A 16,143-nucleotide genomic window follows, 5' to 3' on the forward strand; every position below is an offset into this window, starting at 1 on the left:
GAGGGAAACACTTTGGGTGAAGGCTGGAAGGAGAGAAAAACCCCTCACCTTGTCCGGAGAAGGGGCCCCAAACCCAGGTGAGGCAGGAGGCTCAAGAACCCCGAGGCAAAATCATTTATGCCTTATTTCCCCCCCTCCCTTTAAACAAAGCGGCTGGATTTCTGTGTTCCCTCAGGAAGGCCAGTCATTTCCTGAGGAGATATCAGGCCAGCCCAGACCGCATTGTTCTGGGCTACCAGCAATGGCCGCCATTACCTGACCACCACCACCAGAGCTGGTCTCTCGGAGGGCGCCCGGAGAACTGACTGGAGTTTTCTGCTTTTCCCAGGGCCTCTGCCCCTCTGAGGCATGACCAGAAGACAGGGCTAAGTGTGGCCTGCAGGTTTGGAGAAGCCTTCACGCAGGACGCAGCTGGCGGGGGCCGCGGCGGGCACGATGCTGGGGTTTGAGCTCCTGCTCACGCTGCTGCTCTGTGAGTGTGCCGCTCTCTTCCCACTTCACCTCCGTTTCGCGAGACTCGGAGTTAGTGAAATCACCAGATTTCTCCTGTCTCTTTCAGGGTCAAGCGCCAAGGCTCAGGAAAACAGTAAGTCAACCATGTTTTTACCTAGCATGGTTCACAGTGTCTTCTCTGCGATTCTTAGAGCTCATGTCGAGTTGCTTGGGGTGGGTATTTATAACAACTGAGGAAGATATTCGAATGGAAAAGAAGCTATTGTTTATTCCATGTTTTGGTTTTCTTTTTAAAGAATTAGAACAAAACACTTGTTTTAAGCCAAGGTTTAGCTAGTATTCTAAAACAGGATTTTAGAAGTAACATATTTAGGGCCTGGTGGATTGCTGTTTGTTGGAACTGAGGGAGATACGTTTTTGCAAATTGAGTTTGCTGGTGGTTGTTCTACCATAAATTAATTGTCCTTGTATCCGATTCCATCTCTAATTGTTTATTTTTTATCTTTTTTTTAACTTTTAAAATGTCTTCCCAGTTGTTTTAATGCACAAATGAGATACAGTTGACCTGTCAGACTCAGGAAGGAGACATAGGTAGCGTAAACTTACGTCACAGCTCTTTTTCTCCTAATTTTTACAAAAAGAGAACAGGCCTCCCTTCCCACCTCAGAGGCTCGAGCTGGTTTCTGTTGGTGCGGGACAGAGGGTGGTGGGGGGGGGGGGGTAGGGGCGGTGGGGGGTGGAGGGGTGGGGTACTGGCCATCTTGGCTGTCTGGTTGGCTGTCTTTTCGAGGGCTGATTTTGGACCTCCATCTTGAGATGGGGCTTTGCTCTCTGCTTCATCTGGGAGTCAGTGAAGGGAGGAGTTCAGCCTGTTGCAGGGGCTGTGGATGCCCCAGGGCCTGTGTGGGTGCGGGGAGGGACCACAGCAATCAGTTCAGGAGACAAAGAATGGGGGCGGGTGGCTCTGGGTTGCGGGTTCTTGGGAGCTGAAGTGCATGGGGCAAGGCTGGGTTGATCCAGGCCTGGAGTGATGCCCTCCCCGGGGGCGGGTGTGGGGACGGGCATGGACACCAGAAGAGCTGGTCTGTGGGAATCTCCGCTCTGCTGCCCATGGGCTCCCTTAGGCATCCAACCCCCGCGGCACTGCATGGAGGCAGGATATCCTTTATCTTATCTTCAAATTGTCCCCCTTCACTGATGGCATTCAAGCCTCAGAGAGTAGTGACTTGTCCATGCAAGGCACTGGCGCTAGGACGTCCACCACCCAAAGCCTAAACACCCGTCTGGAACTTTTGCTCACGTGCTCGGTTTGGAGGCGAGGCCTCACACTGCAGCCCAGGTTGTTCTGAAGCACACTGTGTAGCCCAGGCAGGCTTGAAATGTCCAAGTCTCGGCCTCCCAGTGGCAGGGTTGTAAGTGTGGCCGCTGCTTCCTGTGTCACGTCGTCTCTTCTTTAATTTTTTTTTTTTTTTTTGAGGTAGCTCTAGCTCAGGCTAACCTGTAATTCACTATGTAGTCTCAGGGTGGCCTTGAATTTACAGTGATCCTCCTACCTCTGCCTCCCCAGTGCTGGGATTAAAGGCATGCACCACCACGCCTGGCTAAAAATACTTTTATTTATTTTAGAGAGAAAGAAAGAGAGAGAGAGTACGGGCACGCCAGAGCCTTCTGCTACTGCAAATGAACTCCAGACACATGTCCAACTTTGTGCATCTGGCTTTACATGGGTTCTGGGGAATCAAAGCTTGGCCGGTGGGCTTTGCAAGCAAGTGCCTTTAACCACCGAGCCAGCTCTCCAGCACTGACCCCTGCTTTCTTTCACAGTAGGGAACCGAGACCCAGTCATGCAGGGTCAACACTAGGGGTGAACTGTGTGGGGCTGACACCAGTCTCCATTCCTCAGTCCACTCAAGACTGATGACACATGGTTTCGAGCTGGCTGTATGTTACCACTCTGGGGGAGACAGGCCCCTGGGCTCTCGACCTCTCATCCCCTGCAGCCTGTCTCAGCTCCTCTCAGGAGATGACTTCAGCTCCATTTCACCTAGAAAACAGTGTGCTTGGAGGGCACTCCCTCAACTTCCCGCCTTGCCCTGGCCGCTAGCTTATCTGCCTTCCCACCCATCCTCCTGGTTTCCCTCCTGGTTTCAAGGCACATGTCCACCCCTCCCCCCTCACTGACCAGAGCCAGCAGAGCCACCTGGGTCCTGAGTCCATTCCTCCTTCACCCCAGAGCATCACTTATTATTCATGCCTCTTTCCAACTCCCTACTTTGAGAATCTCTGCTGTTGTTTCCTGTCCTTTTCTTTTTTTAAAAAAAAATTTATTTATTTATTTGAGAGAGAAAGAGGAAGAGGGAGAAAATGGGCATGCCAGGGGCTCCAGCCACTGCAAACAAACTCCAGACACATGTGCCACCTTGTGCATCTGGCTTATATGGATACTGGGGAATCAAACCTAGGTCCTTAGGCTTCACAGGCAAGCGCCTTACTCACTAAGCCATCTCTCCAGGCTCCTCCTATCCTTTTCTTTCAATCTATAAACCCAATTGGCAACTCATTTTTATTTTATTTTTAGTTTTTCAAGGTAGGGTCTTACTCTAACCCAAGCTGACCTGAAATTCACTATGTGGTCTCGGGGTGGTCTCAAACTCATGGCAATCCACCTACCTCTGCTTCTCAGATGCTGGGACTAAAGGCGTGCACCACTACACTCGGCTAACTCTTATTTTTTCTCTTGGGGAGAAGAAAGAAAAGTCAAAAAGCCTGGCATGGTGGCATAAACCTTTAATCCCAGCATTTGGGAGGCTGAGGTAGAAGTATCCTTGTGAGTTTCAGCCTGGGGCTACAGAATAAATTCCAGGTCAGCCAATGCTAGAGTGAGATCCTGCCTCTAAAATAAAATAAAAGGGCTAGAGAGATGGCTCAGTGGTCAAGTCACTTGCCTGCAAAGCCATTCTCTGGGACCCACGTAAGCCAGATGCACAAGGCAGCACATGTATCTAGAATTTGTTTGTAGCTGCAGGAGGCCATGGCATGCCCACCTTCCCCCCTTTATCTGCCTCTTTCTCTCTCTATCTCTCTCAAATAAATAAGTAAAAAAATTAAAAACTAGAAAGAAAGAAAGAGAGAGGGAGAGAAAGAATCATACACTAGGCTGGGCATGGCGGCACATGCCTTTAATCCTAGCACTCAGGAGCCCAAGGTAGGAGGATTGCCATGAGTTCGAGACCAGCCTGAGATACACAGTGAATTCTGGGTCAGCTTGGGCTAGAGTGAGACCCTACCTTGAAACACCAAAAACCAAAATAAAACACCCCCCCAGAAAAAACCCCAAGAATCACATACAAACCATCCACTCCTCCCTTTCTCTCAGGCTCCCCATCTAGCTGCTTCCTTTTCCAGTTGAACTCTGAGGCTGGTTTAGAACAGCTGTCTCTGCCTTCTTCCATTTAAAAGCCGCCTGGCCTCAGCAGCACACCTCCTTGCCTGGACTCTCCTCTCACCAAGGGGTCTCCAAGGACCGCCGCATACCGATACAATGGAAACTTCCAGCCTTTCACTGAATGAACTTTTTGTTACCTGTGACTGTTGAACATACTCTGAAGCCTTGTTCTCTCATCTTCTAGATCTTTTTCTTTAGCCCTAGGGGAGACTTGGACTCTTGCCTGGGTCTGAATCTACCGCTGGTCCCTGGAGTCAGGAATCTAATTCCCTCTTCTCCACATGCCCCAGGGTCATCCCCAGCCCGGGCCTGTCCCCGGCCCTCAGGCTAACCCGAGGCCATAGCTGTGACTCCTCTTCAATCTCCACGTTCCTTGCCACCTGCCACTTCATCTTTCTCATGCACCTTTGTCTGGTATTCTCTTATTTTATTTAAAAAATATTATTTATTTATTTATTTATTCGTTTATTTATTCATTTATTAGAGAGAGAGATATTGAGAGACAGAGAGAGACAAAGTATGGGTGCACAGGGCCTCCTGCCGCTACAAACTCCAGATGCCCGCACCACTTTGAACATGTGGCTTTCATGAGTACTGGAAATCAAACCCAGGTTGTCAGGATTTGCAAGCAAGTACCTTTAACCACTGAGTCCTCTCTTCAGCCTGTGTTCTCTAATCTTACCTGGTGTTACCCATGCCCTCTTGGGAACCTAATCCAGGAACCTATCTTCTACCTTTCAGCCACCCTCATCCAATCAAACAAGTGGCTAGAAAATTGTGATAAAGGGCTAGAGAGATGGCTTAGTGGCTAAGGCACTTGCCTGCAAAGCCAAAAGACCCAGGCTCGATTCCCTAGGACCCATGTAAGCCAGATGCACAAGGCGGCGCGTGCGTCTGGAGTTCATTTGCAGCCTCTGGAGGCCCTGGAGTGCCCATTCTCTCTGTCACTGTCTTTCTATTTTTCAAATAAGTAAATAAAATTATTTTTTAAAAGAAAATTGTGATAAAATACAAATAACATGAAATTTATTAGTAGCATCATTTGCTGCATTCACAGCATTGGTAACTATCAGTATTAGGTCTTTGAGAACATTTCCATCATTCAAAGACTAAGTCCTTTAGCGTCCTCAAGAGAGTCTCTCAATACCCTTTCACTCAGTCACCCGTGCCTGACTTGGTCTCCACGGCTTTCACCCAAACCACCTCAGGCTGTTTACTGGTCTAGGCTCTGGACCACAGTGATCTTTCTAAACTCAGATCCATTCTGGCATCACCCACCTGACCAATCTAACCCCTCTTCCCCACACTCTGCTTCCTGTAGCAGTCATGCCTGGAACACACCCGGTTTCTCACACTCGGTGCCCTGGTACATGGTGTTTTCCTGGAGTGCCCACAGCCTGTCTCTGGCAGGGCAGGCTCAGTCCAGGGGCACTTCCTTTACCCTGTCCATGGCCTCTTCTGAGAAGCCCTTCCTCTCTGTGTCACTGGATGGGTCATGGCGAACTGGCTCTCTTGCATAGCAGGGATTCTTCGTTTCTTGTTAACCCAGAAGCCCAGCACCCGGCACTGGTATGGGACAACTGTTACGTGACTTTTGGGAACTTGAGCTGAGCTTGGAGATGCTTGACATTCAGGTTGGAAGACGGATTGACATGTTTTCTGATGAGCGGAGACGTTTATCAGGGACTCAATGCTTTGAGGTGCCCTGTAATTTTCCTGACAAAAGTCGAGGGTGGAGTGGGGGTGGGCTCCTTCTCCCTCCCTGCCCTCTGAGTCATTTCCAGGTTGAGAGCCAGGTGGCTGTCTGACTCACAATGCCTTATCTTGCCAAGGAGCTCCAGCATCCGATGACCGGTGGCCTTGAGGTTCAGGGAAGGAGCAACCATCATTTTAGCTTTTGACGCTGTCTTATCTGTGTGGTGAAGATGAATCTTTGGGTCTTTCTCCATCAACCTTCATCTCTCCAGGTTTAAATATATATATATATATATACATCTGCCTTTGTTTTAGGCTGTTCTGCAATCCTGTCCTCCATCACAACAACTCAGTTTTGAAGAGTTTGGGGCTCAGTGAGGAGAGCTACAGCCAGTCCCTCTATCCAGACAAAAACCCATTTGCAGCTAATAAATCTGTAAGCCACCTCCAAACCCTTATCTGGGCTCCTCCCAAGAGCCCAGGAACCCCAGGCTGTCAGCAATCGCTTTTTTTTCCCGAAAAAAATTATTTATTTATTTGAGAGAGAATGGGCACAACCAGGGCCTCCAGCTGCTGCAAACAAACTCCAGATGCATGTCCCACTTTGTGCATCTGGCTTTATGTAGGTACTTGGGAATCGAACCCGGGTCCTTTGGCTTTGTGGCAAGTGTCTTGACCACTACGCCATCTCTCCAGCCCTAAATATTTTTAAGAAATATTTTATTTTTATTTATTTATGAGAGAGAAAGAGGCAGATAGATGGGTAGAAAGAAAGAGAGAGAGAGGGAGGGGGAGAATAGGTACAAGAGGGCCTTTAACCTCTGCAAACGAACTCCAGATGCATGCGCCACCTGTGTAGCTACCTTATGTGGGTCCTGGGGAATTGAACCAGGGTCCTTTGGCTTTGCAGACAAGTGTCTTAACTGCTAATTCATATCTCCAGCCCTTAAATATTTTATTTATTTCTTTGAGAGAGAGAGAGAGGCAGATAGACACCGAGAGAGAACAGGTGCACCAGGCCTCCAGCCATTGCAAAGGAACTCCAGACGCATGTGCCACTTTGTGTATCTGGCTTACATAGGTACTAGACAATCGAACCTGGGTCTTAGGCTTCACAGGCAAGCACCTTAACCACTAAGCCATCACTCCAGCCAGCAATCACTCTTTTGTGCAATAGTGAGATGAATGCATAACAATTCAATTTGTCTGCACTTGACAGTTTCCTCACAAAAAGGATATTGATTTTTGTATTACTGAAATATAATCAGAGAATTTACATGATTGCTTGGGTGGATTAAGTTTTTTTGTTGTTGTTGTTTATTCTTATTTATTTTTTATTTGAAAGTGACAGAGAGAGAAAGAGGCAGAGAGAGAGAGAGAGAGAGAGAGAGAGAGAGAAAGAGAGAGAGAGAGAGGGAGAGGGAGAGGGAGAGAGAGAGAGAGAGAGAGACGGAGAGAATGGGCATGCCAGGTCCTCCAGCCACTGCAAACAAACTCCAGATACGTGTGCCCCCTTGTACATCAGGCTAACGTTAGTCCTGGGAAATCGAGCCTTGAACTAGGGTCCTTAGGCTTCATAGGCAAGTGCTTAACCACTAAGCCATCTATCCAGCCCAAATTTTTTTTTTCTAATTTGAAAAAATTGTTTATTTATTTGCCGTGTGTGTGTGTAGGGGGCACATAGCAGGCCCTTTGCCACTGCAGCGGATAGCAGATGCTTGTGCCACTTTTTGCATCTGGCTTATGTAGTTGGCTTGGGAATTGAATGAACTTGAGGCAGCAAGCTGTAGAAGCAAGTGCCTTTAATCACAGGGCCATCTCCCCAACCCCCTACCACTGCCTTTTATTTGTTTTGGGTGTTTTCTTTTGAGACTGGGTCTCATGAGACTCAGGCTGGTTTCAAATTTGCTCTATAGCCAAGGATAACTTTGGACCTCCTGATCTTCATGCCTCCACCTCCCAAGTGCTAAGATTACAGGTATGAACCAACTCACCTCGCTTTGGGTGACTTATTTATTATCTATTGCTGCTTTAAAAATCACCCTGAGGAGGGCTAGAAAGATAGCTTAGTGGTTAAGGCACTTGCCTGCAAAGCCTAAGGACCCTGGTTTGATTCTCCAGGACCCATGTAAGCCAGATACACAGGTGGGGCATGTATCTGGAGGCCCTGGTCCACTCATTCTCTCTCTCTCTCTCTCTCTCTCTCCTTCTTTCTCTCTCTCAAATAAATAAATAAAAATAAAATATTTAAAAAAATTATCCTGAGGAGCTGGGGAGATAGCTCAGTCAGGAAAGTGCTGGCCTCGTCTGCACAAGGACCTTGAGGGTGTGTAAAATGTCAGGCCTGGCGGCTTGTGCTTGTGACACACTGGGGAGGGTACAGAAAGGAGGGTCCCTGGGGACTCTGGCCAGCCAGGCCAGCCCAACTGACAAGTTCCAGACAGTGAGCGACCCTGTGTCAAGAAAAGGTGGAGGGTGTTCCTAGGTATGACATCAAGGGTTGTCCTCTGACCTCCACCCATGGACACACACACACATGCACACACACACACGCATGCACACACACATGCACACACATTTTACCCAAAGGGCTGGACCTGGGGCTATCAGCACGTTGTCCTAGTTACTCAAGAGGCTGAGACGGGAGGGTTGCAGTTCAAGGTCTGCCTGGGCTACAGCATATGTTCAAGGGCTGGGAGCTGCGTGTGGCGGCTCACACTTGTAATCCCAGCACTCAGAAGGCTAAAGCAAGAAGATTGTGGAGAGTGCAAGGCCATCCTCAGCCACATAGCAAGACTGTTCCAAATTAATTTAATAAGGGGGCTGGAGAAATGGCTTAGCAGTTAAGGCCCTTGCCTACCAAGCCTAAGGACCCAGGTTCAATCCCCCAGTACCCACATAAGCCAGACGCACAAAATGGGGCACGTATCTGGAGTTCATTTTTTTTTTTTTTTTTTTGAGGTAGGGTCTCACTCTGGCTCAGGCTGACCTGGAATTCACTATGTAGTCTCAGGATGGCCTTGAACTCTTGGCGATCCTCCTACCTCTGCCTCCCGAGTGCTGGGATTAAAGGCGTGCGCCACCACACCCGGCTTGGAGTTTATTTTTAATGGCTACAGAACCTGGCTGGCATGCCAATTCTTTCTCTGCCTCTTTTTCTCTCTCCTTCTCTCTTTCCCCCTCCCTCCCTCTCAAATAAATAAACGCAATTTTAAAAAATAGGGAGAGATGGCTTAACAGTTAAGGCGCTTACCTGAGAAACCCAAGGACCCAGGTTTGATTTCCCAGTACTCACGTAAGCTCATGCACAAGGTGGCACATGTGTCTGGAGTTTGTTTGCAGTGGCTAGAGGCCCTGGCATACTCATTCTCTCCACCTGCCTCTTTGTCACTCTCTCAAATAAATAAATAAAAATAAATACTTTTTAACAATAATTATTTTTAAAAATTGAAATGACCCCAAGACTTAACTGGCTGAAGATAGCACATGTTTACTATGTCACACGGTTTCAGAGGGTCAAGAATGCAGCAGTGGGTGGCTCTGGCTCAGGGTCTCATGAGATGGTAGACATTGCTGGTCAGGGTTACGGCTAGCCCAGGAAGGCTTGACTGAGCCTGAACACATGCTGCCGAGCTCCCTCAAGGGGCTGTGGGCAGAGGGCCTCGGCCTGTGGTCTTCTTCAGGGCTGCTCTTGACGGATGTGGCAGGTGACTCACAGCCAAGTGATCCCAGGGGAGAAAAGGTGACAGGAGGCCAGAGGCCCACCCCTGTAGCTGATCTCGGAAGGGACGCCCAGCCCAGCCCTGGTGTACTGCGGGAGGGCAGCCCCACAGACGCGACAAGCCGGAGGCCAGGCTCATCTTGAAGGCAAGCCGGAGCCGACGGTGGGTGTCCCGAGAGTGAAAACTGGGACACGGCGCTTGTGCTGATGCCGTGTGCTAAGGTGAAGAGCTGGGCTCATCGTGATAAACGTACTCTCTTTCCTTCTCCTCTTTCTTTTATTGCTTTCTTCTTGTTATTTGTTTATTGTGCAATACAGCTACAGCCAGCTTTAAATAAAGAAACAATATAGGGAGCTGGGGAGAGGCTCAGAGAGAGGTTACAGGCACTTGCTTGCAAAGCCTGCCTGCCTAGGTTCAATTCCCTGCCACCTACATAAAGCCAGATTGGCATTTGTTCGCAGCACCAAGAGACCTTGCCATGCATACACACACACACACACACACACACACACACACACACACACACATAAACAAATAAATAAATTTGAAGCTGGGCATGGTGGCACACTTCTTTAATCCCGGCACTCAGGAGACAGAGGTAGGAGGATTGCTGTGAGTTCAAAACCAGCCTGGGGCTTCAGAGTAATTTCCAGGCCAGTTAAACCCTACCTTGAAAAACAATGAAAGAGAGAGAGAGAGAGATTACAGGGTGCATTGAAAGGGAAGGGAGCAGAGGGCTGTTGAGAGAGAGTGGCCAAATTTGTGTCAGCCCTCTTGCCAGGGCCTCCCAAACGCAGGGATGGGAGCATACACCGCCACAGCCAGCTCCACAAATTCTCTAACATCTTCTTCCCTCTTCCTTCCTGTGATATGCCAGCTGTCACGGCAACGTGAAGCCCCTTGCAGCTGTCAGATGACTTCGTTTATTCAAGCAATGTGTGTCAGAGTTACTTAGAAAATAAGGCAAGGGAAGCGCCCCAGGCAAGGACACTGTCCCTGGTAAAGATGTCATTCCTCAGAGTTCTAGCTCAGCTTGCTTTGAACTCTGCAAGAGGTTGGGGGTGGGGGTGGGGGTCTCTGGGCAAAGGAAACGGAAGGAGGCTGGTCTGCAGGAGGCCCAGCAGGATGGTGCTGAGACTGGACAGCCCAGAACAGGAAAGGGCTGTGGATACAGCTGAACCTCCTGCTGCCGAATGTAGGTCCCGTCCTCCTCTGAACCACTCAGGACTGAGACAGGGCCCAGCGCTGAGGAGCCCCGTGACATGTTTGCTGTGGGGGGTGTGAAGGAGAAAGGGACGCTCGCCAGGACCAGAGACCCCTTTGGTTCCCTTAGCTACCTTGGCTCAGTTGTTCCTGATGGAAATAGAGGGCTGAGGGGGCAGCGTGGTGGCGCACACCTTTAATCCCGGCACTCAGGAGGCAGAGGTAGAAAAATCGCTGTGAATTCGAGGCCAGCCTGGGACTGTAATGTGAGTTCTAGGTCAGTCTTGGCTAGAGTGAGACCTTGCTTCCGAAGAGGCAAAAAGGAATAGAAAGTACGGGGCTGGGAGTGTGTGGCTCAGTGGTAGCAGGCTTGGATAGCATGGGCGAGGCACTGGCTTTGGTCCCCAGCAGGGAAAAAAAATCCCATTCCCATTTTTTTTAATTTATTTTTATTTTTTTTAGTTTTTCAAGGTAGGGTCTCTCTCCAGTCGAGGCTGATCTGGAATTCACTACGTAGTCTCAGAGCAGCCTTGAACTCACAGTGATCCTCCTAACTCTGCCTCCCGAGTGCTAGGATTAAAGGCATGCACCCCCACGCCTGGCAGCATTCCTATTTTTTAAGTATTTTATTTGAGAGAGAGAGAGAGAGTCAGGGCCTCCAGCCACTGCAAATGAACCCCAGATGCATGAACCACCCTGCTTGCATCTGGCTTTATGTAGGTCCTGGGGAATCGAGCCTGGGTCCTTAGGCTTCTCAGGCAAGCACCTTAACTTTTTTTTTCTTTTCAAAATTTTTTAACAACTTCCGTAATTATAAAAAAAAATCCGCCGGGCGTGGTGGCATACGCCTTTAATCCCAGCACTCGGGAGGCAGAGGTAGGAGGATCGCCGTGAGTTCAAGGCCACCCTGAGACTCTGTAGTGAATTCCAGGTCAGCCTGGGCTAGAGTGAGACCCTACCTCAAAAAACTAAAAAAAAAAAAAAAAAATCCCATGGTAATACCCTCCCTCCCCCCACTTTCCCCTTTGAAACTCCATTCTCCATCATATCTCCACCCCCTCTCAATCAGTCTCTCTTTTATTTTGATGTCATGATCTTTTTCTCCTCTTATGATGGTCTTGTGTATGTAGTGTCAGGCACTTTGAGGTCATGGATATCCAGGCCATTTTATGTCTGGGGGGAGCATGTTGTAAGCAGTCCTACCCTTCCTTTGGCTCTTCCATTCTTTCCGCCATCTTTTCCGCAACAGACCCTGAGCCTTGGAAGGTGTGATAGAGATATTGCAGTACTGAGCACTCGGGCCACTTCTTTCCAGCACCATGATACCTTCTGAGTCATCCCAAGGTCACTGCCATCTGAAAAGAGAAGATTCTCTACCCAAAGTGAGAGTAGCATTAATATAAGGGTGTGAACATTAAGAGAAGTGCTTACTGGGCAGTTTGATAAGCATAGTATATATATTTAGCCATACATCAGCAGATGTTACACCCCTAGGGCTCATGACTACCCTGTTTTAAGTTTTCAGTATCAGGGATGTGTTTCCCCCTGTGGAGCGGGCCTCTAGTCCAATTAGAGGGCAGTTGGTTTCCACCATGACAGACGTGCCACTATTGCACCCATTGGCTCATTTGGCCTGGCTGGCCAAATATAAGGCTTGCAGTGTCCACTGTTGATTATCTTCACTTGTGTTTTCTCTTTCTCCCATTGAGCTGCATGCAGAATGGCTTCTTCCAGCTTTCTGTCAGCTGGTCTACATGGAGGAGGTTATTAGCTCAGTTCTGATAGGATTTCTCAGTGGCCTTGCAGCTCAAGTATGAAGCACCTTAACTTTCAATCCATCTCTCTAGCCTTCTTTTAAAAATATTTTTTTATTTTTATTTATTTATTTGAGAGAGAGAGAGAAAGAAAGAAAGAGGCAAAGAGAAGGAAAGAGAATGGGTGCTCCAGGGCCTCTAGCTACTGAAAGCAAACTCCAGATGCATGTGCCCCCTTGTAGATCTGGCTTACGTGGATCCTGGAGAATCAAACCTGGGTCCTTTGGTTTTGCAGGCAAGGGCCTTAATCACTAAGCCATCTTTCTAGTCCCCCATTTCTTTTTTGTTTGTTTGTTTTTATTTATTTATTTGAGAGCGACAGACAGAGAAAGAGGTAGAGAAAGAAAGAGAGAGAGAGAATGGGTGCATCAGGGCCTCCAGCCACTGAAAATGAACTCCAGGCACATGTACCTCCTTATGCATGTGGCTTACATGGGGCCTGGGCAATTGAGCTTTGAACCGGGATCCTTAAGCTTCACAGGCAAGCACTTAACCACTAAGCCATCTCTCCAGTGCCCAAGTGCTGGGGTTAAAGACGTGCACCAGGGCCTCTGGCCTCTGAAAATGAACTCCAGGTGCATGTGCCACTGTGCATCTAGCTTTATGTGGGTATTGGGGAATAGAACCTGGGTCAGTAGGCTTTGTAAGCAAGTGGTTTTAACTGCCGATCCATCTTCCCAGCCCAACATTCCTATTTCATCAAAGCAAAAGCAGTGCCTGCAGGAGTTAAATAACTCCCCAAATCACCTAGCTTAAGGAGGTGGGGTTACCTTTGTCTGTACCTGGTGTCCTCCCCCAGTCAGGGGCCTCTGTAGCTTGTTCAGGAAAATAATGGTAAAGTAGCCCGTGACTCACCCTGTCAGTGAGAGGATCAAAAATGTAAGTCTGGAGAATTTGCTGTCAACTAAGCTAGGAAGTTAAAATTTCATTAATTTATTTTTGGCAATCCTGGGAATTGAACCTAGCTTCTTGCACATGTTAGACAAGTGCTTTATCAATGAGCTATATACCCAGCCTAGAAGTTAAGAAAACAATCTCTATGTTTGTGTATGTGTGTGTGGGTGTATGCATGTATTCATGTTCATATGTATGTGAGTGCATGAGCGTGTGTGAGCAGGTGTGTGTGTGTGTGTGTGTGTGTGTGTGTGTGTGTGTAGACCAGAGAGAGACTGATGCCAGGTATCTTCCTCAATCACTCTACATCTTATTTATTTAGTTAATATTTTTGTATTTTGAGGTAGGGTCTCACTATAGCCCAGGCTGATCTGGAATTCTTTATGTAGTCTCATGGTGGCTTCGAACTCACTGTGATCCTCCTACCTCTGCCTCCCGAGTGCTGGGATTAAAGGCGTGCACCACCATGCCCAGCTCTTCTTATTTTTTTAAATTATTTTTATTTATTTATTTATTTGACAGAGAAAGAGGGAGAGAGAAAGAGAGAGAATGGGTGTGCAGGGCCTCCAGCCACTGCAAACGAACTTCAGACCTGTGCACCCCCTTGTGCATCTGGCTAATGTAGGTCCTGGGGAATCTAATGTAGGTCCTTTGGCTTGGCAGGCAAACGCCTTAACTACTGAGCCCATCCCACCAGGCCTCTTCCTCCTCCTCTTCTTTTTTTTTTTTTTTTGAGACAGAATTTCTCACTGAACCCAGGACTCACCATTTTGGCTAGACTAGCTAGCCAAGAAATCCTTGGGGGAATCTTCTTGTCTTCACATAGATTACAGGTGTGCACCACCACAGCTGGCTTTTATGTGGGTGCTGGGATCTGAACTCAGGTCCTCATGCTTGCACAGCAAGCAGTTTACCCAGTGAGCCATTTCCCTAGCCCTGGGTTTTAAAATTTTTTAATTAATTATTTACTTACTTAAGAATGACAGAGAAGGAGAGAGAGAGAGAGAGAGAGAGAGAGAGAGAGAGACAGAGAATGGGTGTGCCAAGGCCTCCAGCCACTGCAAACAAACTCCACATGCATGCACTACCCTGTGCATCTGGCTTATGTGGGTCCTGGGGAAGCGAGCCTCGAACCGGGGACCTTAGGCTTCACAGGCAAGCGCCTAACCGCTAAGCCATCTCCCCAGCCCTGGGACTTAAAATTTTTATGGTTTTATATGAAACAGTTCTCTAGAAACATGGAGAAGAGAAAAAGCTTAAAATCTCCCAAGAGTTGACTTCATTTCTGTGACTGACAGAATCCAGGTAACACTTCTCAAGAACTTTCCAGGTGCCAAGAACAGTGTCTCACTGTAGCATGTCCACTACATGGATAAGCAGACCAAGGCTCAACGAAGTGTAACAGTTTGCCAAAGGTCATACAGTAGGTTAACACCAGAGGAAGGATTTGTTTGGTCCAGGTCATCTGGCTTCATGCTTGGCTTCATGCTTGACTTCCGTTCTCTATTCTGGCTCGGTAAAATCAATGGACAAAATAATCAGGAGGCTGAGGCAGGAGAATTAAAGTTCAAGGTGTGCTACTGCTACAGAGTGAGTTCAAAGCCAGCCTAGACAACTTAAGTGAGACCTTGTCTCTAAATAAAGAGTGAAAAATAAGGCAGATGTGGTAACACGTGCCTGTAATCCCAGCACTTGGGAGATGGAGACAGGAGGCTCAGGAGTTCAAGACCATCCTTGGGCTACATAGTGAGTTTGAGGCAGCCTGGGCTACAGGAGACCTTGTCTGTAAATAAATAGCTCAGTGGTAGTAGCTTGCCCAGAATGTCCAAGGCCTAGGTTCAAGCTCCAGTACAGTGAGCAAGGGGGGGGGGCGGGAGAATGGACACATCAGGACCTCTAGCCACTGCAAACAGTCTCCAGATACATGTGCCATTTTGTGCAACTGGCTTTACCTGGGTGCTGGGGAATCAAACCCTGGTTGTTAGGATTTGCAGGCAAGCACCATAACCACTGAGGCATCTGTCTAGCCTGACATGGCTTTTAACACTCAAAAAAACTGTATGACAAAGATTACAAGAAGCAGAGCTAGAACATTCATTGCCTTTTACCTTGTTAGCAGCTGAAGCCTAAAAAGAAAAAACAAAGATCTATTAGAGAGTTTTTGTTTGTTTGTTTGCTTGTTTTTTCAAGGTAGGGTCTCACTGTAGCCCAGGCTGGCCTAGACTTCACTATGTAGTCTCGAATGCGGCCTCGAATTCATGGCGATCCTATTACCTCTCCTCCCGAGTGCTGGGATTAAAGGCGTGCGCCACCACACCCGGCTCTTCTTTTTTATTTTATTTTATTTTTTGGAGACAGAATCTTGTTACCTAGCCTAGACTGAGCTTGAACTCCAGTTCCTCTTTCTCTACCTCCCAAGGACAGGGATTCCAGGCATCCGCCACCACACCCAGTTCATCAGAAAATTCTTGGAATCCGCAAAGGAAATAGAGTCCTTTGGGAGAACCTCAGAAGCCACCAGACAGAAATGAATGTGTTCTTGGGCATCCACAGCTTTGCCTGCTGATGCTGGAACACTGCAGTCAGACCATGTGACATGTAGCTCTGAGGTTTCATGGGGCTCCCCTGCCCCCGGCACTGGGAACTGAACCCACGCCCTCACACTTGGCAGGCAAACACTCCGCCACGGAGCTATACCCAAACCCCTCCAGAAGATTTCATTGTTTGTTTAATTTTTTAAATTTTATCTTTTATTTTATTTTAAATATTTATGAGAGAGAGACAAAAGCAGATAGAGAATGGGTGCTCAGGACCTCCAGCTACTGCAAATGAACTCCAAATGCATGTGCTCCCTTATGCATCTGGCTTATGTGGGTCCTGGGGAGTTGAACCTGGGTCCTTTGGCTTTGCAGGCAAA

The 16,143-nt window shown here is 48.0% G+C and overlaps 1 protein-coding gene across 3 annotated transcripts in view; it reads left to right on the forward strand.

Annotated features, from left to right (window-relative positions):
• The first annotated feature begins 203 nt into the window (after positions 1–203).
• Pecam1 (platelet and endothelial cell adhesion molecule 1) overlaps positions 204–16,143 on the forward strand; it is a 75,631-nt gene continuing 59,691 nt past the window's right edge. For all 3 annotated transcript variants that reach the window (XM_045158476.1, XM_045158477.1, XM_045158478.1), the window contains exons 1-2: positions 204–472; positions 560–586. In XM_045158476.1, the coding sequence (XP_045014411.1) occupies positions 436–472; positions 560–586 (64 nt within the window). In that variant the 5' untranslated portion in view covers positions 204–435. The remainder of the gene's footprint in view (positions 473–559; positions 587–16,143) is intronic.

Source organism: Jaculus jaculus, chromosome 9 (genome assembly GCF_020740685.1).
Source record: "Jaculus jaculus isolate mJacJac1 chromosome 9, mJacJac1.mat.Y.cur, whole genome shotgun sequence".
Taxonomy (NCBI): Eukaryota; Metazoa; Chordata; class Mammalia; order Rodentia; family Dipodidae; genus Jaculus; species Jaculus jaculus.